General features: G+C 37.4%; 1 protein-coding gene across 1 annotated transcript in view; it reads right to left on the reverse strand.

The window, feature by feature from the left end:
• Positions 1-3,224: 3,224 nt before the first annotated feature.
• Positions 3,225-26,636, reverse strand: part of EPHX4 (epoxide hydrolase 4) — a 34,447-nt gene continuing 11,035 nt past the window's right edge. The window contains exons 3-7 of the mRNA XM_049879821.1: positions 20,550-20,707; positions 18,434-18,562; positions 14,102-14,205; positions 8,115-8,263; positions 3,225-3,518 (exon numbers count right to left, since the gene is read on the reverse strand). Of these exons, the coding sequence (XP_049735778.1) occupies positions 3,287-3,518; positions 8,115-8,263; positions 14,102-14,205; positions 18,434-18,562; positions 20,550-20,707 (772 nt within the window). The 3' untranslated portion in view covers positions 3,225-3,286. The remainder of the gene's footprint in view (positions 3,519-8,114; positions 8,264-14,101; positions 14,206-18,433; positions 18,563-20,549; positions 20,708-26,636) is intronic.

Raw genomic sequence — 26,636 nt, forward strand, 5'->3', positions numbered from 1 at the left:
CACCTTTTCCCCGCCACGGGCGACTCGGAGTCCTTGGTGAGCGAGTCATGTAGCCCACTTTGCCTGTAGCCTCTGGGGGCGGCACCCGTGGCTCGCCCCTCCCCCACATAGCAGTGCTTTTTCTGTTCGCGCATAATTAGAACTTGGAGACAATTGTGGGTTAATAGGAAATGTTGCGTTACTTTTAAAATCGGAAAAATCAAAGATGGCAAATTATGTAACAGAAGAATTAGAATAATTTCAACAGAAAAATGGTGTTTTTTGTTTTTTGGAAACATCTTGCTTCTAACATATACGCTTAGTAGGGTTTTCAGGTCGTGACCTTTCAGAAGCAGATCCCACGCCTTTCTTTCAAGGCACCTCTGGGTGCGTTCAAACTACCAACCTTTTGGTTAGTAGTCCAGCACTTAATCCTTTGTGCCACCCAGGGAATAGATGAATATTAATCGCAACTTTTTAAATTTAAATGCCACTGAGCCCTGGTGGTTCAGTGGTTAAGAGCTCGGTTGCTAACCAAGAGATGGGCAGTTGAAATCCACCAGTCACTCTTTGGAAACGGCATGAGGCAGTTCTAGTCTGTCCTATAGGGTCACTATGAGTCAGAATCGACTCTATGGCAACAGGTTTGGTTTTTTTTAACCAGTAAAGTTTACCTACTTTACTGGTTTGGGCAGCTGGTAAGTCAAATCTATTTACTCCCCCTACAAATTAATTTCTAAGGAGGTAGTAAGGTGTCTTTATCCTAAGAAGTGTAGCTGATGGCACCCTTGAGCCTGCGTATCTGTTAGAAGCACTTTTTCCACATTCATTGGAAAAATTGGAGCATATCATTATAATAGGCCAGAATTGGCTGTGGCATGTTGGGTTTATGTTCTTAACAGTAGTCCACAAGAACCAGTCAGCGTTCCAAAGTGACATAAGTAACAACAACAACAAACCTTAAAATCACATTTGTCCATGACAGGTTTTAGTTAAGTCAGGATTACTTTGAGTGTCCACACACAGTCAACTGTCTGCTCCTTCTTTTGTGAGCAGCAAAGTGATCTGAAGTGATCAAGAGGGAAACAGAGCTCGTGTGAACCAGACTTTCTGTAGCACTTGCAGCTTTAGTAATGCTGTAGAGAATATTCCTGTATTTACTAATTGCTAACTTAAATTCATTTTCCAAGATTTAAAAGTCAAATTTTAAGTTTCTGAGAGATGTTTCCATTTTTTGGAGCATACCAAGTTACAAATGAAACAGGAAGAGCAGTGTGGCTGCCAAAGCCTGTTAAAAAGAATGTGATCTAACTGGAAAGATCATGGGCTTTACAACCAGATTGATCTAGGTCAGGTTCTGGCTTTAACACTTATACTGTGGGCATTGGCCAAGTTACTTGTTGTCTTAGTTATCTAGTGCTGCTATAACAGAAATACCACAAGTGGATGGCTTCAACAAACAGAAGTTTATTCTGTCACAGTCTAGTAGGCTGGAAGTCCAAATTCAGGTGTCAGCTCCAGGGGAAGGCTTTGTTTCCCTGTTGGCCCTGGAGGGAGATCCTTGTCATCTTCCCCTGGACTAGGAGCTTCTCAGTGCAGGGACCCCAGGTCTAAAGGATGCGCTCTTCTCCTGGTATTATTTTCTTGGTGGTATGAGGTCCCCATTTCTCTCTGCTTGCTTCTCTCTTTTATATCTCAAAAGAGATTGACTTAAAACACAATCTAATCCTGTAGATTGAGTCCTGTCTCATTAACATAACTGCCGATAATCCCACCTCCTTAACATCATAGAGGTAGGATTCACAACACATAGGAAAATCACATCAGGTGACAAAATGGTGGACAATCACACAATACTGGAAATCACAGACTAGCCAAGTTGACACACATTTCTGGGGGGACACAATTCAGTCCATGACACTTGTTAAACCTCATTTTCACATCTGTAAATTGATGATATTTCCTACCTTGCAATGTTGCTATGAGGCATAGGTATAATGTATGTAGACAACTGGGCTTTTATTGTAAATACAAGTTGCTAGGATACAATATTAAGAATTCTTAGAACATTCCACTCTCTTCTGTCACTTTCAGAGCTAAGCTTAGTGAGGGAGACATTCCTTTCACCAACTTAGGACTTGTTTGAGAACACAGTTGTAGTCTCTAAGGAGTTGTGATTTGGCAATGTTATTATTTCCCATACCGAAGGAGAGCAACCCAAGAGAATGAGTAGTAGTCCCTTGAGCTGGTATCACTTCTCTCTTCTGTAACTCTTCCCACTCTTATTTGTAATGTTTCTTTCTACTCTTGAACCATTAATTTAACTGCATTCTATGTATGCCCCTTAAAGGAAAGTTCACTATTACCATGTCACCTACTTTTATCCCCCATAGTGCCTAGCAGTGTGTCAAATGTATTATTTACTCATTAAGCCAATAGTTGAGTGCCTACAATGTGTCAGACTCTTATTCTAGATGCTAGCTACACATCAGTTAACAAGGCAGTAGAAAATCCCTGTCTTGTGGAGTTCATATTCTAGTGCACATAGGAAGTACAGTATTCAATTCTAATTGCACTGAATGGCACAAAAGGACATTTTGATCCTTTTTCTAAACCTCTCAGTTATTAAGCTGGAGATTTAAGGCAAGTATTTTAATGGATGTGCTTCCCTACTTTGCAATGTTTGGCATGTATATATATATATATATATATATATATATATAGCCACATCCTCCCTTGGTTGATGTGGCAAGATGAGTCAGTTTTTAAAAACAGTTAAATCTTCTCTCTATGAGTAATATATTTCATCTAGACATATTAATTTAAACATATTTGCCTTCAATTTAATAGATACACTATAAATTCAAGATTTGGTAATATAATCTTTTAATGGTTAAAAAATAGTAAAAAGAACTTTTAAACAATAAAATGAAAAATTATATCATTGCAGGTTTGTCTTTTAATATGGCAGAGCTAATCTTTAATATACATTTGAAAAAGGCACCATATGTAAACAGGGTAAAGAAAGCAAAAAACCAAATCTGAGCTACTTTCCCTAACTTCATTCTTCACAAGCGTATACCTTTTAAGGCAGGCGCTTTTCTGTGCAAAATACAACTAAAGAAAATCAACATTATATTCTATGTTCGCGCGCTCTCACATTTTTTTCAATACCATTTATACCAGTATATTTATGACAAAGCATATTAAGACAATTTTCCCTAATAAAACTTAAAGAAGTCGATGAACAATTTTTAGAAATTATTTAGAGATTTCATTACGGACCCTCAGAGAAGATATAGAAAAGTCAATCTTTTTTTCTCGTTTCTTCTTTTAGAAATGTCCATATCAACTTGTTCACTATGTCAGGCTGGTCTTGTTGAAGCCAATGACTGGCTTCTGACAAAATAGTTAGCCTGAAATAGTTTTTAACATAAATCTTTGTGACTTCAGCCATCTCAACCTCCATAAATGCATCTCTCTCTCCCCAAAGGAGTAGTGTTGGAGTGGTCACCATGTGATGTTTGAGGGGCAGGCAGCTATAAAACAAACAAACAAACGAGAAAACCACGTGGGCTTGCAGCTCATTGTAAAAGTTAAAATAACCTTTTCCATAACACTCCATCAGGTCATGCATTCTCAATGTCGCCCCCCAAAGGGGCAAAAATTGATTCCAGGGGCGGTGTGTGTGTGAAAAAATCTTATTGTTTCTATATATAAAGCATGGATATATGTGCAGTACATAAACAGATACATAGCATATCTGTGATATTAAAATTTCATGGGACAAGGATGATTAGGAAAAAAAGGTCTAACAAGTCTTTTTTTTTAAAAAAAAGGAGGTGATAATGAGAAAAAGGTTGAGAACAGTGCATTAGGCAATTAATCTGTACAATAAAAGATTTAAAAGGCTATTTAAGAAAGGGTCCAATAAAATTTTAAATTAGATGAGGCGAACAAAATTTCTAATGAAAGCTATAAACGGAATACGGAAGTTACCACTATGAGGAATAATTTGCTTCAAAAGCATACCAGAAGTAATGACTGTTGTGATGAAAAAGAAGCTTTGAACTGTATTACTGTTTAAGTATATTTTATGTTGTTTGTCATATAATTTGATGCATTTTATGTGAAAATTAGAATTGAGAAGTTAGAAGAAGTATATGGACTGAGCTTTAATATTACCGTTGCCCGTTGCCGTTGAGTCAATTCCAACTCATAGCAACCCTATAGGATGGAGTAGAACTGCCCTATAGAGTTTCCAAGGAGTGCCTAATGCATTCCAACTGCCGACCTTTTGGTTAGCAGCCGTAGCACTAAACACTACACCACCCAGGTTTCCTTTAATATTACATGATACTATATTTATTTCGCAAGATTTTTTTCTAAAATAAAGTTTTTATTGTGTATTTTCTTAAATATAGAAAAGCATAAAGAATAAAAATTAAATCATGCATAATTTCATCATCAAAAGATAACCTTTTAGTGATTTTCTATACATGTAATTGAACCCATATGATACAATACAATAAATGTACATAACATATACAAAATACATATGCAAATGTCATGTTATATCTAGATTTTCTCATTTCATAATATTTTTTCAAAAATTATTGTAAAATATACTATTTTATGGTATAAAAACAAAAAACCAAGCCCACTGCTGTCAATCCCGACTCATAGAGACCCTATAGGACACAGAGTAGAACTGCCCCATAGAGTTTCCAAGGCTATAATCTTTATAGAAGCAGATTGCCACATCTTTCTCCCATGGAACAACTAGTGGGCTGGAACGGCTGACCTTTTGGTTAGCGGTAGAGTGCTTTAACCACTGCACCACCATGGCTCCTAGATTTTATGGTATAATAAGCTATAAATGACTAACTGTTCCCCTATAATTGACAGTTTTCCCTTGTTTTAAGTAATGCTATGATGAGCATTTTGTGCTGAAATCTTTGTTGGCATTTCAGATAATTTCCTTGGGCTAAGCTCTGGAAGTGGGATTTGCTGAGCTAAACGGTATAAATATTTTTAAAGCTTTTGACACCTTTCGTTTTTCAGAAGAGTAAGATGGTATTAATTACACTCCTCTTGACTAAGAATGAGAATGCACATCCAATTAGACATCTCCAGCACTGTGTCACGTTTTTGGTAGTTATCAGAAAGCTTGACTTGTGGTTACTTCAGGTTGATAACAATATGCTGCTGGAATACCCACCAGGGACTGAACTTTTGACTCCCATGGAAGTGACCGTCATTTGGTTGTGACGCTGCTAAAAATTAGGTTCTTTGTAAACAGGTAAGCCAACAGAAAAGTGTATTCTATACATAAGTATTGATGGATGGACTGCTACGCAAACTTCCAAAGCCACATAAATTCTACAGTACATAAAATATTCAAAGCTAAAAAAATTTCTAACATCTATTTGCATATTTTTAGCAATATCTGTGCATATAGTAACTGAATCAGTAAGGTAAGGGAGTTTTAGATTATTAGTCAAAGAATAAAGAGTAATATAAAATCCTCACCAGGTCAAATTGGGAATAAAAGGCTTCTGGAAAACTAAAGAAACACATATTCTCTGGTCCTGATGTTTCAAACTGTTAAATTTCACATGAAATAGGAGCCCTGGTGGTGCAGTGGTTAAGAGCTCCGCTGTTAGCCAAGAAGTCAGCAATTTGAACCTACCAGCTGCTTCTTGGAAACCCTATGGGGCAGCTCTACTCTGTCCTACAGGATCTCTATGAGTTGGAATCAACTTGATGGCAACTTTTTTTTTTAAATAAGTTACATATAAAATAAGGTAAAAAAATTAAATATTTTAAGAAAGTAGGTTTTAGTATGTTGAATAACTTATTAGAAAACACTTGATAAAACAGTTTGATTAGAAAAATAATTATTTTAGTCAAGCACAGAAGCAATTTGAAAAATCTAAAAGTCTGTAACAAGAAGTAGTGACTTGCCCCATATTGTTAACCAATTAACCTATGAAAAGGTTTTTTTAACTTAACTATTTCAAATTAGTCTGAATTTAACATATTATTTTCCTCTAAACTCTGAGCTCTCAGCTGGTTTATAAGTATTAAGGCAGTGATTTTCAGAGTGTTACACACTCCATCATTACTTTTGCATGTGGACATATTTCACTACTTTCATTAAAAGTAAAGTAGCAGATAATAGCATCCACATATTCACTACTCAGCTTAAGAAATAAAAACATTGCAGATATAACTGCATCTTTCTGCTTACCTTCCTTTCGTTTATCTCCTTCCCCTCACCATAAGGCAACATCAGCGTCAACTGTGAACTTACTACAAGTGCAGATTCCTGGGCCCCACTCCAGACATACTGAACCAGAAGTTTTAACAAGCCTTCCAGGTGATTCTGATACACACTAAAGTTTAAGAAACACTAGTCTAGGAGTAATCATTATATAAGCTGAATTTGATTCTTGCCAAATTATATCAGAAAAGGAGATTGAAAATTAGTGGAGCTAAAATTCTAATTCAAGAAGTTAGAAAAAGAAAAGCTTAGAATTATGCATTCGTTACTGTGATTATTTGATTAATGTCTGTCCCACTAGGCTACAAGCTTTGAGGTATCAGAGACCTTGTCATTACAGTATCCCGATATTAGATTAGAAGGAAGATAATTTCAATTACGTAAAAGCATAATATAATAAAAAACAGACACAATAGATAGAATCAACAAAACCAAAAGCAGTTTCTTTGAAAAGACTGTTAAAATCAATAAGCTTTGGTAAGATTGGTCAAAAAAAAAAAAAAAAAAAAGGCACAAATAATATAAGGAATCAGGAATATAAACATGTAAAACTATACATTCCTAAGTATTATTCCACATTTTGATATTATCATTTTGTTCTAAGCTTTACTAATTTCCATTATGGTGTTTTTCTTTGACCTGTGAGTTATGTAGAAGTGTTTTCAAATTTCTGGATATATGGAGTTTGGTTTTTGTTTTTTTTTTTTTAATTTTGTTTTGTTTTTATTTTCTAACTGCATTGTGTTCAGAGAACATAATCTATATGATACTGAATCTTCAGTATTGGTTAAGATTTGCTTTTTTGTCCAGTATGTAATCAGTCTTTTCAGATGTTCCTTATGTGCTTAAAAATGAGTATTTTCTAGTTTTGGGGTGCAGGATTCTAAAGTTGTCCATTAGCTCCAGCCCATTCTCATACCATGCCTTCTTCTTGCCCTCACTCTCCGCGCTCCAGCCACGTTGGCCTTCACTGTGTTCCTTGAGACCACAATCAGCCATTCTCCCACACAATTTTGGGACATGCTGTTTCCTTTTTCTGGAATGCTAGCTGCCCCACTCCCAGCCTTGTCTAGTCAACACCTAACTCATCTTCCACTTCTTTGTTTAAACATCATTTCTCCAGAGAAGACTTCTTTGACCTCTCCCTCCATCCCAGTCTAGGCCAGGCTCTTTTGCAAATACACTTTCTTAGAACCCCATGACTTTCTTTCAAAGCTTTTGTGTTAGCTTAGAATTATGCATTCATTACTGTGATTATTTGGTTAATGTCAGTCCCATGAGGCTACAAGTTTTGTGAGATCAGGGTCCTTGTCTAGGTTTGCTCATTACAGTATCATGAGTGCTAGCATGGTCTAGAACATAGAAAACAGTAAGTATTTATCGAATGAATAAATGACCATTTTAAAAAATTACTAAAAATAGACATCTATTCATAGTAATCCAAAGGGAGTAAAGAAGTAGATAAAGTGAAGAATAAAACAAATGACAGCTATGTGGGGATGGGGGAGAGGGGTTTCATTAAACTATTCTAACCCTGGTGGCGTAACGGTTAAGAGCTACGGCTGCTAACCAAGAAGTCGACAGCTCGAATCCACCAGGTGCTCCTTGGAAACCCTGTGGGGCACTTCTGCTCTGTTCTTTACAGTCACTATGAGTCAGAATTGACTCGACAGCAATTTTTTTTTATCCCTGTGTTTGAAATTTTCATAAAAATTATTATGCAACTTATTAAATAGAGTACTTTATTTGAGTCTTTGGATAAGAGATGAACTTAATCTTAAAAATAAAGCCTCAGCTCTTTAGGATCAGACTGAAATATTTTATTTAACTATAAAGAAATTATACAAACCTGAAGATATTTCTGTAATGGTTAATTGGGCCAGTTAATGCTCCAGGCTGAGAAAAAACATAAATATAAGCTTCAAGATCTTCTGTTGTTAATCGACATCCCTTTCTTCCAATGCCAGTGCTGTGACTGGTAAAGAGATGTTTCAAAGCCTAATTTAAATGAAGAGAGAATAATTAATACTTTCCAGTTATCTAATAATGAACTGAATTCTTGGCTTTTGAAAGGGAATGAGGGACAGTGGGCAGTGACAACTCCTGGTTTCTGCCATAGCCAGGCTAAGGGATCTCACTGTTTACAAACACATTTTATGCATTTCGCTTTCCTGACTTTTTAAAAAATATTCTTCCCTTCTAGTCTCCCAAGCACTCTTCACTTTTGTGAAGAGCATTCTGCCTTCTCAGTGCCTATTCAAATCCTACAAGGCCTAGCCACAGTGCTACTCCCACCCTGAACCAAAAAACCAAACCCGTTGCTGTTGAGTCATAGTGACCTATAGGACAGAGTAGAACTGCCCCATAGGGAGTTCTGAAGCTGTAACCTTTACGGAAGCAGACTGCCACATCTTTCTCCCTTGGAGCAGTTAGTGGATTCAAACTGTGGACCTTTAGGTTAGCAGCTGAGCACTTAACCACTGTGCCACCAGGGCTCCCTTTCCCTCAAGTCTTCCTTAATGTTCCAACTTAACAGTAGTTTCTTCACTTTTTCGCAATCAACCCTCTTCCCCACCATAGAGCTTTTTTTTTTTTTGGTATCAATATTGCTCAAACTTTTTTGAGCTCAACCCAGAGTAAGAGATACATTTTACATCACAATCCAGTTCGCACCCATACAGTATATATAACTAAAAACAGCTCTTTAATTATAGTGTGCACTAATATTTTCTATTCAATTCTGTCCTACTTCATTTTTTAAAATTCGAATTGCAAGGATTTCGTGACTCATTGATGGATCCCCACCCATGATTTGAAAAACACTGTTCTATACCAGCATTTCTCAAAGTATGGGTTTAAACCATCTGCATCAGAATCACTGGGATGTTTTATCTAAAATGCAGATCCTTCAGCCTAAAAATACACTTGGAAGGTATGAAATGACATATACATGAAATGATTGCACCATTATTCATAACAAGAAAAGACCGAAAACAAGCAAATGTTCATCAGAGGGGGACTGGCTGAGTAAACGATGGCATATTATATTATTTAAAAAATAGTGTATTACAAAAGTAAATGAAGACAATCTCTATAGGCTGATATCGAGTGATCTCTAGAATATATTGTTAAGTGGGGGGGGGGAAGCAAGGGTGGAAAGTAGGGTTTTATGTTCCCTTTTGTGTAAGGAAGGAAGGGGTGGGGGACAAATATATACATATTTGCTTGTATTTTAAGAAAGAAACAATAGAAAGATAAACTAAAAACTAATCAAAGTAGTTTCCCATGGCAGAGGGTGGGAACAGGGTAGAGGAAAGAGAGAAGCAAGTGAGACTTCCCTGAATGTACCTTATTTTAGAGTTATCACTTGAAACCATGCATGTGTTTTCTATAAACTCACAGAATTAAAAATCCTGTAGTCTGAAATTTGGTTTGGAAATACAAGTGTGAATTCATGACATATTTTTCTTTCAAAAAAAAAATATGTATGTCCAAATTCTGTCCAATGGCAAGACCTAGAAGCAATGAAAACTCAGTAGCAATGATCACCTTGACACCCAGATTGTGATCTCTGGGGCAGGGAATAAAAATGGTGTTGTTATTGGATTGCCATCGAGTCAATTCCGATGCATGGTGACCCCACGTGTGCAGAGTAGAACTATATCAGAGTGTTTTCAAGGCTTTGACCTTTTGGAAATAGATCGCCAGGCCTGTTTCCTAACATGGGGCAATTTGGGCATCAAAAGAATGATTGTAATTGATTGATACATATCAAATATTTTTAAAAATCATGAGCTCATAATGATATACAAACAAAACCCCTCACTGGACATCACTGAAGATTTTTAGGGCACTAATTCATTACTCTAAAATTGATTAATAAGTGGAAAGAATAAGCATTTGACCTGTTATTCTTGTGTAACCTGTATTTCAGAATAACCGAACAGTAGATGTGGAAAAGTTCTTTACAGAGGAATTCCAGTTAATAAAAGCAAAAAGAATGATTAAAAAAAAAAAAAAAATTGCTGTTGAGTCGATTCTGACTCATAGCAACCCTGAAGGACAGAGTAGAACTGCTCCATAGAGTTTCCAAGGGGTGTCTGGTGATTCGAACTGCCGACCTTTTGGTTAGCAGCCATAGCACTTAACCACTGTGCCACCAGGGTTTCAAAAATATATATATAGAATGAGAAAAATCACTGTTTTGCACACCTTAATGAAATAATGGATCCAGGCAATGATCCCCCCAGGAGTCTGTCAGTTTGTAGTACTGTGGGGGCTTGCGTGTTTCTGTGATGCTGGAAGCTATGCCACTGGTATTCAAATACCAGCAGGGTCACCCATAGTGGACAGGTTTCAGCTGAGCTTCCAGACTAAGACAGACTAGGAAGAAGGACTAGGTGGTCTACTTCTGAAAAGAACTAGCCAGTGTAAACCTTTTGAATAGCAGTGGAACATTGATACAGTGCCAGAAGATGAGCCCTTTGGGTTGGAAGGAAATGCCTCCTCAAAGTAGAATTGACCTTAATGATGTGGATGGAATCAAGCTTTTTCTGATGTGGCACGTCTCAAAATAAAAAGAAACAGCTGCAAACATCCATTAATAATCGGAACCCGGAATGTACGAAGTATGAATCTAGAAAAATTGGAAATTGACAAAAATGAAATGAAACATATAAACATCGATATCATAGACATTAGTGAGCTGAAATGGACTGGTATTGGCCATTTTGAATCAGGCAATCACATGGTCTACTATACCTGAAACGACAACTTGAAGAGGAATGGTGTTGCATTCATCGTTAAAAAGAACATTTCAAGATCTATCCTGAAGTTAACACTGCCAGTGATAGGATAATATCTATACCCTACAAGAAAGACCAGTTAATACAACTATTATCAAAATTTACACACCAACCACTAAGGCCAAAGATGAAGAAATTAAAGACTTTTACCAACAACTGCAGTCTGAAATTGACACAACATGCAATCAGGATGTATTGATAATTACTGGTGATTGGAATGCCAAAGTTAGAAACATAGAAGAAGGACCAGTAGTTGGAAAATATGGCCTTGGTGATAGAAATGATGCTGGAGATCCCATGATAGAATTTTGCAAGACCAACAACTTCTTCATTGCAAATACCTTTTTTCCACAACACAAATGGCAACTATATATGTGGACCTCACCCATGGAATACACAGGAATCAAATCAACTACATTTGTGGAAAGAGATGGTGGAAAAGCTCAATATCATCAGTCAGAACAAGGCAAGGGACTGACTGCTGAACAGACCATCAGTTGCTCATATGCAAGTTCAACTTGAAATTGAAGAAAGTAGAACAAGTCCACAAGAGCCAAAGTACAACCTTGAGTATATCCCACCTGAATTTAGAGACCATCTCAAGACTAGATTTGATGTGTTGAACACTAATGACCAAAGACTACACCAGTTATGGAATAACATCAAAGACATCATACGTGAAGAAAGCAAGAGTTCATTGAAAAGACAGGAAAGAAAGAAAAGATCAAAACGGGTGTCAGAAGAGACTCTGAAACTTGCTCTTGAATGCAGAGTAGCTAAAGCGAAAGGAAGAAATGATGAAGTAAAAGATCTGAACAGAAGATTTCAAAGGGCAGCTCGAGAAGACAAAGTATCATAATGACATGTGCAAAGACCTGAAGTTAGAAAACCAAAAGGGAAGAATACGCTTGGCATTTCTCAAGCTGAAAGAACTGAAGAAAGCATTCAAGCCTCAAGTTGCAATATTGAAGGATTCTATGGGGAAAATATTAAACAGAGCAGGGAGGCGTCAAAGGAAGATGGGAGAAATACGCAGAATCCTATTTCAAAAAGAATTGGTCAATGTTCAACCATTTTAGGAGGTAGCACATGATCAGGAACTGATGGTACTGAAGGAAGAAGACCAAGCTGCACTGAAGGAATTGGTGAAAACAAGGCTCCAGGAATTGATGAAATACCAGTTGAGATGTTTCAACAAATGGATGCAGTACTGGAGGTGCTTACTCGTCTATGTCAAGAAATTTGGAAGACAGCTACCTCACCAGCCGACTGGAAGAGATCCATATTTATGCCTATGCCCAAGAAAGGTGATCCAACCAAATGCAGAAATTATCAAACAATATTATTAATGTCATATGCAAGTAAAATTTTGCTGAAGATCATTCAAAAGTGGCTGCAGCAATATATGGACAGGGAACTGCTAGAAATTCAAGCCGGATTCAGAAAAGGACTATGGAACCAGAGATATCATTGCTGATGTGAAATGGATCTTGGCTGAAAGCAGAGAATACCAAAAAGATGTGGGAGAGAGATGTGGCAGTCTGCTTCTATAAAGATTACAGCCTTGGAAACCCTATGGGGCAATTCTACTCTGTCCTGTCAGGTTGCTATGAGTCAGAATCCACTCAACAACAATGGGGTTTATTTTGGTTTTTGAGCCACCACGTAAGAAATCAGGCTACCCTGCTATAGAGATCATGTAGAGAGATCACATGGAGACACCATATGGAGAGAAAGCGACTCTGAGACCACTAAGACACAGAAAGAAGCCCAGCAGTTCCTGCTGTACCTATTGTCCAAGAGTCAAATGAGCCATCTTGAACTCCCAGATAATGGCAGCCTCAATAGGTATGATATGGAAAGCAAGAACCACCCAGCTGAGCTCAGGAAACTCACAGAAAGGCAAAAGATAATGAAATGGTTGCCGGTTTAAGCTAATAAGTTTTGGAGTGTTTTGCAGTATAGTAATAACTGAAACAGAGGGAGAAATGAAACAAGATCAGAAAAATGTTGAACACTGTTGAAGCTGGGTGATGGTTATACGGGGATTCATTGTTCTATTTTCTTTGGACTGTGTTTTAAATTTTCCGTAATAAAAAGTTTATAAGTAAAATGCAAATTCCTGGGCCCCCAACCCAAGCCTCTTAAAGATCAGAATGTCACAAGGTTCAATGGTAGAATTCTCGCCTTCCACAAGGTCATCCAGGGTTTGATTCCCAGTCAAAACACCTCATGTGCAACCCCCACCCGTCTGTCTGTGGAGGTTTGCCTATCGCTACGGTGCTGAACAGGTTTCAGCAAAGCTTCTGGATTAAGACAGACCACCCATTACCGTCAAGTTGATACTGACTCATAGCGACCCTATAGGACAGGGTAGAACTGCCTCACAGGGTTTCCAAGAAGTGGTTGGTGGATTCAAACCGCCCACCTTTTGGTTAGCAGCCACAGCTTTTAACCACTAAGCCACCAGGGCTCCAAGACAGACTAGGCCTGGTGATCTACTTCTGAAAATCAGCCAATGAAAACTCTCTGGATCATAATGGTCTGATTTGCAACCAATCATGGGGATGATGCAGGACTGGGCAGTGTTTCATTCTGTTGTGCTGAGTTGGGAGCCAACTCAATGGCAGCTAACAACAACAAATATCTAAGACAATTCTGAACATATAAGAAGCATTTAGTAAGCTTCCAAGCAATAGGTACGTGCATATGGCTCCTGGTGTCAGTGTACACAGTATACCAACACCTGCTTGCTTATTTTGTTTGGGGGTTTTGTTTACTTTCATGAGGTTTCACCTCTGCTGCTGTCAGACTCTCTCACCTGGCATTTCATATTCCTTCATCTCCCCATGCGAGGTGTGCCTGTCAGAGCACAGGCTTTTATAAAAACCTGAATAACAGCTAGGCACTCAGTATGCCCTACAGGTGAGGCTTTCAAAGTATTTATTAAGTTTTAACATTTTAAAATTTTTTCCTTAAGGATGAACATTAAAACATTTTTCATTAATAATACATTATTTGAGTGACGTACCTTGAAATCATTTATTGAGAACATAAATTCTGGGAACCATGGTATTTGGAAGAAGTAGTAATAGCTGGATTTGAACAGCTGAGCAGGGTGTCGTAAAATATATTCTGAAATCAAAATGCTGTGTTAGACATTATTCAAGGGGTATAAATTACTTACTATTGAAAGATCTTCTTTTACAGGCAATTTCATCCTTAAGGTGATCTCATTGAAGAATCTAAAATTAAGGCTCTGTATATTTCTTTTTGGAACAATTTCTATGTTCTTATATTTGAACATGGGTATTTCTGGTGTTCAGAGAATTTATAGCACTTTAAGTAAAAAGAAAGTTCTGCTTTCTGAAGTGTTGACTCAGGAGGGAACAGGAAATCCAAGCAACACTACCTTTCTTCCAAGGTCATTTTCAGTGACCTAACACTTTCTCTGGTGCAAATGGTTAATGAGTTGGGTTGCTAGCTAAAAGGTTGGAGGTTCAAGGCTGCCCAGAAGCATCTCGAAGAACGGCCTGGAGATTTACTTTAGAAAAATCAGCCATTGAAAACCCTGTGGAGCACAGTTCTCCTCTGACATACATGGGTTCACTGTGAGTCAGAATCCACTTGACAATAACTGGTGGTGGTAACAGTTTCCCAAGAGATACACAGGGAGGTAATTTCCTGTTGTTTAAAAGATTTTCATTACAGATTTTTATTTGGCCTCAATATGGGAGCTGAAGGGTTCCGTATAAATTCTTTCATGTATATAGAAAATTCATTCATTCAGTGAATATTTGAGTATCTGCTGCTTGCCAGGGTAATTAGCAGTGGGCAAGACAGAAAAAAGTCCCCACTAACAAGGAACTAAAACAATAAATAAGTAACAAAAACTTAAAGACCATTTTAGATAGCAATAATACTATCAAGAAAATAAAACAAAGTAACCTGATGGAGAGTGATGGTGTGGTGGTGTGGAAGACTATTATGTAGTAGAGGTGGTCAGAGAAGGCCCCTCTGGGAAATGAGAGGTGTGCTGAGTGCTGAGTGGTAAGAGGGAGTCAGCCATGTAAAGATCTAGGAAGAGTAATTCAAGAATCAAGTAGAAAGTACAAAGATCTGGGCTTGGCACATTCAAGAACCGAAGGATGGCCAGTGTGGCTGGTGTGTAGTGAATGACAGGGAGATGGTTTGAAATGAGTCAGAAAGAAATGCTGAAGCCTGATCATTTAGGGCCAGAATGGTAAGGGCTTTATTTCAAGGGCTTTGGGAAAACACTGAGGTTTTATACTAGGGAGTCATATGATCTGACATACATATTAAAAATGTGTACTTGTGTCTAATATACTGTGCTTTCATTTTTCTTGCTATAGAGCTTGTTTTTCCTTATTTCTCATTTTGTAACTATATTCAATGTGGTCAGAGTTTTTAGAAATATCATTTTCAGGCAAATGGAACATTGTTATCCTAAATGAAACATTGTTATGGTGTACCTTTTTTTTTTTAATCATCATTGAACAAAATCTCTTCAGCCCTGCATTAAGAAATATCAATATAATTATGAGAAAAATATAGGCATGTTACCTGGAGACCTCATATGGACCTGATCAAGGTTGAAACTATTACTGATAAAATAGTTCCAGAAGTATTCCAAGTGTCTTCTTGCTGAAACGACCAGTTACAATGTGTCCATACAGCAGCACCACTAAAATCATAGCTAGTCTAGAGACCTGATCAATGTAACAAGCAGTAGCGTGACTTCCACTGCCTAATTCAACAGAAAAATGTAATGAATCTGAGTGTGACATTTGAATCCTGTGCAGCTATCCTCCTGTACCCCAGTAGGGATGGGTCAACTGGGTATGCATCTCACAGCCAACTCTTACACCATGATATATATTATTTATGTAGTCACAGTCCCTTTCTTCCTCACCTACTTAATTTTAAGGAATAAACAGAAATATGTTGTTCTAAAACTTTTTTGTGCCCTAGAGGGCTGCTGTGGGTTGTAGTAGTACCTGAACCTCAGAAAACTTGATAAAGGTAAAGAAGTACAAAATTTTAATTTTTGTCTAAACCAGATAGAAATCTGCCTCACTATTGTTTATAGGTCTTTAATCACTCTTAAGATTTTAGGAGTTCCCTTTAAAGCAGAGGTTCTCAAAGTATAGCCCATGCAGACCCTTCCAAAATCCTCAGGACCCTTTCAAGGGATCCAAGAGGTCAAAATTACTTCATAACAATACTGGCATTATTTGCCTGTTTCACTGTGTCGACATTTGCACGGCTGGGACAAAAGCGACTGTGGATGAAACCCCTGGTGCCTTAACACGAATCAAGGCAGTGGCAACCAACACCAGTTGTCACTGTGTTCACCATACACTGGAAGTAAATAAATAAATAGATTAATTGATTGATTGATTAAAGTGCCAGCTTTATTCATGAAATTCCCCGCTGAAGTAGCAAAAATTGTTATTTTTGTAAAATCTCTACCTTTGAGCACATGTCTAAAAATACTCTGTGTGATCAAGCAGGAAGCACACAGAAAGCAGTTCCGCTGCACATCCACATGCAATGCGTGTCTTCAGAAAATGCACTTCTACAACTGTTTGACTTGGTGAATTACCAGCCGTCTTTTTTAGGGAACATCGTTTTTACTTGAAAGTACTACTTAGCCATTCAGACTTGGGTATTTGTTATTCTCTTAAAAATGAACAAAGCGGGTCTGTCACTTCAAGGAAAACAACTGACAGTATTTGTTGCCCGTGATAAACTTTAAGCTTTCAAGTGAAAATTAGAATTTTGGAAAACTCACAGTTGCTCCTATGAGCTTGATGCTTTTCTTATGACATTGGGATGATAGTAATGTATTTATATATATATATATATATATATATTTTAAAATGAAATGTGTCAACATTTGGAAGATTTGTATAACTTGGGGAACCAATATTTTCCAATGCATGATAATACAATATCATGCGTGGCAAAAGATAAATTTAAAGTGCCAGAGAGACCAACAGATTTTAATGTAACAGAGTATGAAAAGTTCATTTATATGATTTCATATTCCATATTCTAACTAAGGTTTAAGAAACCACTAATATTTGAGTTTGGTGTAATATTAAAGAAGGAAATCCACAGTTACCTGAAAAGAGCTATTAAAATACTCCTGCCTTTTCCAGCTATGTATCTGTGTGAGCCCAGATTTCTTCATATACAGATCCTCCCTGACTTAGAACGGGGCTCCATTCTGACAACTCCATCATAAGCTTGTTCTGACATCAAATACCTTTTTTTTTTAATTTTCATTACTATGGACTTTTATTATTAGTATCTTTAAAAATCCAATCTTTATTTCTCTTTGGGAGTTGGAAACATTGCATATAACCTTATAGATATATTTTAACACATACATACATAAAAAAATACACAAATCAGGGAAGTACCGTGCTATCTCATCAGAGGGAGAGCAATTAGAAGTGTATAGCAAGGTGTATGTAAATTTTTGTATGAGAGACCTGATTTGTAAACTTTCACTTAAAGCTCAATAAAAATTAATTAAAAAAATACACAAATCATTAAAAAATGGGCGGTTCATTGTAACTTGAATATGTTGTAAGTCGGGGACTACCTGTACTTCAAACAACAGGTGGTAACAGATTGAATGCAGAAACAGACATGAGAATCCAGCTGTCTTAAGTCAAAAAATCTAGTAAATTTGTAAAATGCAAAACAATGACACTCTCCTCACTAAAATTTTTGTTTTGGAAGATGTAATTATTTTTATTAAAAATATGTCATTTATGTTAACATAGTGGATTTATTTTTGTTATTTTTAAATGAATTTATATATAAATATTTTTTAAATGTCTCAGTTTTAATTCCCAGTGTAATGAAATTGATAGATATGAACCACATAGACATAGAAACAATGGGGAGTCTTTAATATTTTTTAAGAGTATAAAGGAGTCCTGAGACCAAAATGTTTGAGAACGACAGCTTTAAAGAATACTACCATTCCTGATAGCCAGAGCAGTCAGGCAGGAGAATTTATTTCTAGGCCATCAAGATTCATTACTGTCCAAACAAGATCACTACATTTTCCCCTCTTCCCAATTTAACAGTAAAATGTTTTCTAAAAAGGAATAAAATTATGCAAGCCAACATGAAGCTGAATTTTCTTTGACTCTTCAGGAAGATTTAAAGCCAAAATATCTGACATTACCATGCCCTAATATGATATGTTAGTCATTTAATGTTTAAAAAGATTATGTTAATCAAGTTTTGCTTTTTAAACCCAAAGTGCCAGATTTAAATCGTTGCTTTAACACAACAAACTTAATGAAAACTTAAAACTCACCTGTAAATACATTTGGATGAGGAAAGTTAATGACAATAAGCTTCATCACCATTTCAGGATAACAGATTGCAATTAGCCAAGCAATCATGCCCCCCCAGTCGTGGCCAATAAGAATGCATTTGCTATACCCTGTAATTGAGAAATATATGTTGACATCAGTGAAAGGAAACAGGTGGATGCATCAGTACCTCACATAAAGGGAGCTACACTTCTGAACCTAACTTATCCCTCCACTATCCTACCCTCAGACGCACTTGCGCAGAGATCATTGAGTTCGGTAGTTCTAAAACCCGTCTCTGAATCATCTAGGTAGCTTTCTGGAAAATTTAGATGCTACGGCTCCACTCCAGACATACAAATTCAAATCTCTTCCAGGAGTTTTATTTTATTTTATTTCTTTTCTAAATTCTAGAATAGCCAACTCAGCTCTGGCCCCATGGACTGGAGTTTGGAAACCATAGTAAAGGACTGTACATAATCAAGTCCTGAGGAAGATTATTTAAGTTGCCTATTTGGAATGCTGAGAAATTTCTAGTTACAGAAAATCATAAATGTCCCATTTATGTCTAACTTGTAAACCTTTATTTTGAGAAAGCATGTATTTATTCCCTAACTTCGTAGATCCAATGTTACAACTGAACACGGTAAAATGTCACAAATTTGGAACCGTGAAGTCAAACCGAATTAGTGGAATGTCTTGATTATAACATCGATTATATATAAGTTTCAGTTCATGTAATCATATGGTAATTTGAATTCGGTTAAAATACTGCTTAATGGAGATTCCTGCAGGATTCCCTTTGAATAGATGGATAAGATTCATTTGTAATTTACTTCTAGAACACTTAAAATCATTTTCAAAATAATATTCCTCACCATTACCCTCCACCACTATACTACCCCCTCACATAACACACACATTTTTAAAAAACCTTGTTTATATTATTGATTTGTGTAGAAAATTACATGATGACAAACTTAGGCCAGGTCTGACTGAATTATCACAAAATTTGAATGAAATGTGGCTGTTGTAAATCAGAGTCTCTGAGGCTATTTTACTGTAATCAGACTAAATGACAACACTGCATTGTCAGTCCCTGACTCGATCTATTTTTTCTCCTCTAAAAATGCTGACTTTATCTATGCTGTCATTAGATTATTATAGAAAGGACCTTTAGTATACAGTGTTTCTCACTATACTAGTTCTATTAACATATGCTAGCTTAGCAGCTGAGTTTGAGTCAAAGGGAATGTAATAGATTAGATTGTTGAAAAAATATTTACTCCTTCCCTTTTTCTCGCTGCCATAGAAGAAATATACTTCACTATCCCCTTGAAAACAGGCTTGGCCATATGATTGGTGTTGGTCTCATGTTGGGTACATGACTTGACTTTGGGCTTGGCCATATGACTTGCTTTATTTTTCAATTAGTGGAAACTTGAAATATATTTGTGCAGCTGGGTTCGCCCTTCTGCCTCTTCTGTCATTGGCAAAAGATGATCCTCCCTCAGATAGCTACTCCCTTTTAGCTTTTTATCCACAGCAAGAAGACAATCCCAGCTGGGCCTGCAGACTGAAGCAAAGCCACCCAGCGGGGCCCAGCCTATATTAGCCAGTCCCCAGTCGACCTGCAGATCCATGAGCACAGGAATAAATGCTTATTGCTCTGTTATACTGAGTTTGGGGTGGTTTGTTACACAATGTTATTGTGGCACTACTGTTCAACACAAAAGAGATAATGCAAGTGCTTCCACATCTTATAACATTTCTACATGAATATTTAGGTGTAGCTTCCGAAGAAATCAATTTTCTGAGTACAAAAATTAAATTTTCAATAATTAGTTCTAAAAGAATAAACAATCATGATATCTAGTTTTAAAAACAAATCTTCAAAGTCATTCTTGACTGGTGGACTGAATAGTAACTCTGGATGCATTATTTTGAATTCCCTGTATAAATATTTCTTGCTGTATACCCAAAATCATGGTGACAGGACCCAGATACCAGCTAAGGAAGATGGAAAATGCATCCTCTGAAGAAATGAAGTTATCAATTTATAATTTATTGTATATTAACCCCTTAACAAGAATTACCATTTTTTTTAAACTAACTTACCTAAAGAGTCTAAAATATCCTTTATATCTGTAATGAGACAGTCCAATTTATAATTCTCTTGATGAATGGGAGCATCTGTTTCTCCATAACCCCTTAAATCCAGCGCTACAACTCGGTATTCACTTTTAAATTCCCTCAGTTGGTGACGCCAAGAATACCTGCAGAAGAAAGAAACATGAAAAAGACCATAACAACCAGTACAAAGGGTGACATTATACATTTTCTAAACAGAAAACTATAGGAAACTCCCTATTTTAAGAAAGGTTATATAGCTGCATGTAAGCAGGAAATGGGCGATCTGTTTGGGAAAGAAATATTGACTTTATTAGAATTTTTTTTTTTTTAACAAATTGCAGTGGGGTATAACAAAGGGTTGATATTTATAGAAACTACAAAATACCAGATACTTTGTCTTTAAAAGGTCAATTTTCTAAGCCTTTCTTAAATGATGCTTACAGGAAACAGGAGATGTATACTGTGTGCAGTTAGTTATTTCACAGCTGGATTTCTAGACACAATAAATGGATTATAAAGTGTCTTAGTTATCTAGTGCTGCTATAACAGAAATACCACAAGTGGATGGCTTTTTCAAGCAGAAATTTATTCTCTCACAGTTTAAGAGGCTAGAAGTCTGAATTCAGGGTGCCAGCTCCAGGGGAGGGCTTTCTTTCTCTGCTGGCTCTGGGGAAAAGCCCTGGTCATCAATCTTCCCCTGATCTAGGAGCTTCTCAGCACAGGGGCCCTGGGTCCAAAGGGCACACTCCACTCCTGGCTCCCTTGCTTTCTGGTACTGAGGTCCCTTTCCTCCATGTTTGATTCTCTTTTATATCTCAAAAGAGGTTGACTCAAGATACAACCTAATCCTGTAGGTTGAGTCCTGCCTCATTAATATAACTGCCTCTAATCTTGCCTCTTTAACGTTATAGAGGTTAGAATTTACAACACATAGGATAATCACATCAGATCACAAAATGGAGAACAACCACACAATACTGGGGATCATCACCTAGCCAAGTTGACACACATTTTGGGGGGACACAATTCAATCTATAACATAAAGTGAGAAAAAAAAAAAGTGAGAGGGAAGATGAGCTTCAGAGTTTTACCTAAACATCTGAATGCTTATACGACCCTGGACTCTGGTGGAGTAACATGAGTAAAATGCTTCTTCATTGCAGACCCATTTGGTTCTCTGACTGAAAAATTTACTAGCTGAAATTCTATTTCCCTTAAAAAAAAAGTGGGTTTTACTCACCTTGCTGCACTGTCAAATAGGGCTCAATGTCTTTAGTAGTAACAGCTTACTTTTTTTTAGTAACATTTTTATTGAAATATAATTCACAAATCATATAATTCCACCATTCAAAGTATACAATTCAGTAGTTTTTAGTATATTCACAGAGTTGTGCACCACTACCGTATTCAATTTTAGAACAGTTTCTTTACCCCCGGAAAGAAACCCCATGCCCATTAGTAGTCACTCTCCATTTTCCCCAATCCCTAGGCAATGATTAATCCACTTTCTGTCCCTGTAGATTTGCCTATTCCGGACATTTCAAATAATATGTGGCTTTTTGTGGCTGACTTCTTCCACTTAGTATAATGTTTCAAGGTTGCAGCATGTATGAGTACTTCATTTATTTTGATTGCTAAATATTCCATTGTATGGATATACCGCACATTATTTATTCATTCATCAGCTGATGGACATTTGGATTGTCTCCACCTTTGTGCTATTATGAATAAACATAAAAACATAGGTATAAAAATTTTTATGTGGATATATATTTTCATTTCTCTTGGAGTAGAATTGCTGGGTCCCATGGTAACTAGATGTGTAAGATTTTGAGGAACTGCCAAACTGGATTCCAAAGCAGCTGTACCATGTTACATTCCCACCAGCAATGTATGAGGGTTGCAACATCTCCACATTCTCACCAACGCTTGTTATGATCTGGCTTTTTAATTATAACAGTACTTGTTGTTGACTCATTGCATAGGGACATCATGTGACAGAGTAGAACTGTCCCATAGGGTTTTCTAGGCTGTAATCTTTTTTTTTTTTTTTTTTAATGTGCTTTAGATGATGGTCAATACTCTCCCCTTCTTGACCTTCAGTTCCCCATTTCCAGCTTTCCCGTCTGCTTCTGCCTTCTCATCCTTGCCTGTGGGCTGGTGTGCCTATTTAATCTCATTTGGTTTTATGGCCCTAATGGCTTACTTTGGATGAAATGTCTGGAGGTTTAAAAAAAAATTATCACTGAAATAATTCAACAACACAACAGTTTAAGATAAACCTCTGCTTGCTATAGCAAAATTCTCCAGTGGATAAGATCCTAAACCATGGGTACAAGCAAGCGTGATATTAAAACAATTTAACTGCTGTCATAGTCATGTAGTGCTGCTATAACAAAAATACCACAAGTGGGTGGCATAAACAAACAGAAGTTTATTCTCTCACAGTCCAGTAGGCTAGAAGTCCAAATTTAGGGTGCCAGCTCGAGGGCAAGTCTTTCTCTCTCTGTCGGCTCTGGAGGAGGGTCCTTGTGATGCATCAGTCTTCCCTTGGTGTGGGAGCATCTCAGCGCAGGAACCTCAAGTCTAAAGGACATGCTTTGCTTCCAGCACTGCTTTCTTGGTGGTATGTGGTCCTCATGTCTGTCTGCTCACTTCTCTCTTTTATATCTCAAAAGAGATTGGCTTAACACACTATGTAATCTTGTAGATCTCATCAATATAACTGCCACTAATCCATTCATTACATCATAGTGATAGGATTTACAACACTTAGGGAAATCACATCAGATGACAAAATGGTAGACAAGCATACAATATTGGGAATCATGGGCTAACCAAGTTGACAGATACTTTGGGGGGACACAATTCAATCCATGACAAAAACCAAAATGGCACAAGCACTGACCAATTAGAGTGGACATAGTGCTGGAGCCAACTCTGGACACCTCTGTTGGGCCAGGTATTCCCCATGGGCCTGATCATGGAACTGCAGAAATAACTGAAATCCAGAGATCCATGAGATTTTCTTCTTCAAGTAAGAAAAATCATTTTGGATAAGAAATATAGAAAAGATGGGATCTTCAAAGCAACTCACTATGTTTTAGAACTCAAAATATGCCTCTTTAAAAAAGGCATCTGCGTGCACATCTGTTCATGAAAGCACAGTGTAAAATGATCTGACACAAACCAAAAGGGAGATCATTATCTGAAAACACTTTTAAAGGACAATAGGTAAACAAACACAGTGATGTGAGATTATAAACCAAGAGTGAGAGGGAGACGGCAATCTGAAGGGAGACACAGAGCAAGAAGATCAATGAAACAAGGCAACCACTTTACATTAACAGATCTACAGGAAAGGTGTCAGACACGTATTTGGAATTATGAATGAACACAGAATGTCTGATCTATTACTAGGATGCCTAAGATTTATGAAAATCTACGAGCGCATTGCCAAATAAGATGGACTTGAAAATCTTAAAAAACAGTATCCTTCTTGGCGAGGCCTTAGGAATCTTGTCTTTGAGTTTTAACAAACAATGAAGCAGCTTGTTTCCTTAGAGATACTCATATGTCAACCCAGATGATTTTATCGTGTTCTCATTAGCCTTACTTAAAATTTTGAATTGATTATTTATGTCTTTGTAACTCAAGCCCAACTCTACCCTTTTTATAATCCCTCATACCCAATCAATAAAGTTCTGCAGGTTTAACCTCTTAAATATTTATGTAATCACTCCTCCTCTCCATCCCTACTATCATTATCTTAATTCAGGCCTCCATTTATGTGGCAGTCTATTGAGTGCTCTGTGTCCATTTCATTGCTTCAGCACTGTCTTCAACAAAAAAGCAGAGTGGTGTAGCAAAAACACAAATTCATTCGTGTAACTGCCCTGGTTAAAACTTTTTCTTGACTTTTTATTAGTTATAGAGTGAAGCCCAAGCTCACTAAACTGGTAGACAAACCCGCCAAGATTTGACTCTTCCAGTTCAATTACATTACACTCTCTGTCATTATAATAATAATAGCTAACATCTATATTGGAGCCTTGGTGGTGTAGTGGTTATGAGCTATGGCTGCTAACCAAAAGGTCAGCAGTTTGAATCCACCAGCCACTTCTTAGAAACCCTATGGGGTGGTTCTACTCTGTCCTATAGGGTCGCTGTGAGTCAGAATCGACTCGACGGCAATGGGTTTGGTTTCTGGAACATCTATATCATTCTTAGGAGCCCTGGTGGTGCAGTGGTTAAGCACTCGGCTGAATCAGAATCAATTGGACAGCAGTAGGTTTAGTTTTTGGTTTATATCATTCTTACTATGTGTCAAGGACAATTCTAAATGTTTCATATATAGTAAAGATTGAACTTCAAAACAGCCCTAGGAAGTAGGTATTATCATTATCCGAAACAGAGGCACAGAGGTTAATTCATGTGCCGGAGGTCACAAGTTAGCAAATAACAGAGCCAGGATTCACACCCAGGTAATCTGGCCTCAGACTCTGGGCTATGCTGCCTCTGCAACTTGAAGCTACTCGTAGTGAAGGCACACGGATATTGTTTTTTGCTCTAATTACTTTGCTTATTTGATTTCCTTTGTCTGAAGCTCCATCTCTCCCCACCACTCCCCTGTTCCCCACCATCCCTATCTCCCACCTCTCAACCACCATCCCTGTCTTTCTTCCTCAATTAACTTTTCCTCACATTGGGCACCTCCTCTTCCAAGAGACTTCCCAGGATCCTGCCTTTATAAGCTGCATTAGGTGGGCCCCTTCTGTATTCCTGACCTTGCACATAAACTCTTTATTGCACTTGGCATGTTGTTATATAGTGATCTGTTGATATCTGGCTCTTCCATTAGGTTGTGAGCTCCCTGAGCTGTCTGGCAGAATACCTAGCTCACGTTGAGCAAGTGAAACAACCAACAAAGCCCTGAATAATGATAGCGCTATAAGTACCAGTTGCTCAATAAGATAACAGACTTCTGTCCCATATCAAACTTTGACATGCTGACAATTTAAAGAATGTGTAGAATCATGCAATATTTTGCATTTAAAATTGTTTTAAAAAACCAAACCTGTTGCCACTGAGTCGAATCCAACTCATAGCGACCCTATAGGATAGAGTAGAGTAGCCCCATAGGGTTTCCAAGGAGTGACTGGTGGATTTGAACTGCCGACCTTTTGGTTAGCAGCTGTAGCTCTAAACCACTGCACCACCAGGGCTCCAAAATTGTTTTAGGGACCATGTAAACATAAAAAACATAGTAGATGAGAATTTCATTATCTTGTGAATAATTCAAATTGCCTTAAAAAAAACAAGTATTGTTGCTAACAATGAGTGAAGATAAGCAATATGCTAAGCATCTCTAAAAAAATAGAGCAACTGCTATTTTAAAGTACAAAATAATTTTTAAATGTCATCTTCCCCGAGTTCATAAATAAAGCATATTTGATTTACACGTTAACTCTAAACCCCAGTTATAGATGAATGGGCATGTTACTCATCTGAATCAAACAAAAACAACCTCCTTGTAAGGAAAGAAATTACAAAATCAGTAACCCCTGAAAATATTATAAGCAAAACTGCTATTTTCATCCATACTGTCTTTTTTTCAGGTAGCTTTAAGTGATAACAAAAAAAACAAATAAACCCGTTGCTGTAGAGTCAATTTCAACTCATAGCGACCCTATAGGACAAAGTAGAACTGCCCCATAGGGTTTCCAAGGGGAGCGGCTGAGGGATTCGAACTGCCAACCTTTTGGTTAGCAGCTGTAACTCTTAACCACTGCGCCACCAGGGCTCCACAGGTAGTAACAAAGGACACTCAAAAGGGAACAACCTCTCGCCAGTTATTACACTTAACAGCAGTGCTCCTGGTTTTATCAGCCAGCAACTTTCAGATATAGAATATCCTCTCCTCATCTAACAGAGAAAAAGCCGCCGTCATCAGCCTCTGCGCTCAGCTGTGGCTATAAGGAGCCCTCACTTGCCTCAGCACTTGAGCGGTGATGCATGCCTTCCATACAGCTGGTGATGAAGACAACTCAAAAGAAATTGCCACATCAGCTC

The sequence above is a fragment of the Elephas maximus genome, chromosome 3, assembly GCF_024166365.1.
Source record: "Elephas maximus indicus isolate mEleMax1 chromosome 3, mEleMax1 primary haplotype, whole genome shotgun sequence".
Lineage (NCBI taxonomy): Eukaryota > Metazoa > Chordata > Mammalia > Proboscidea > Elephantidae > Elephas > Elephas maximus.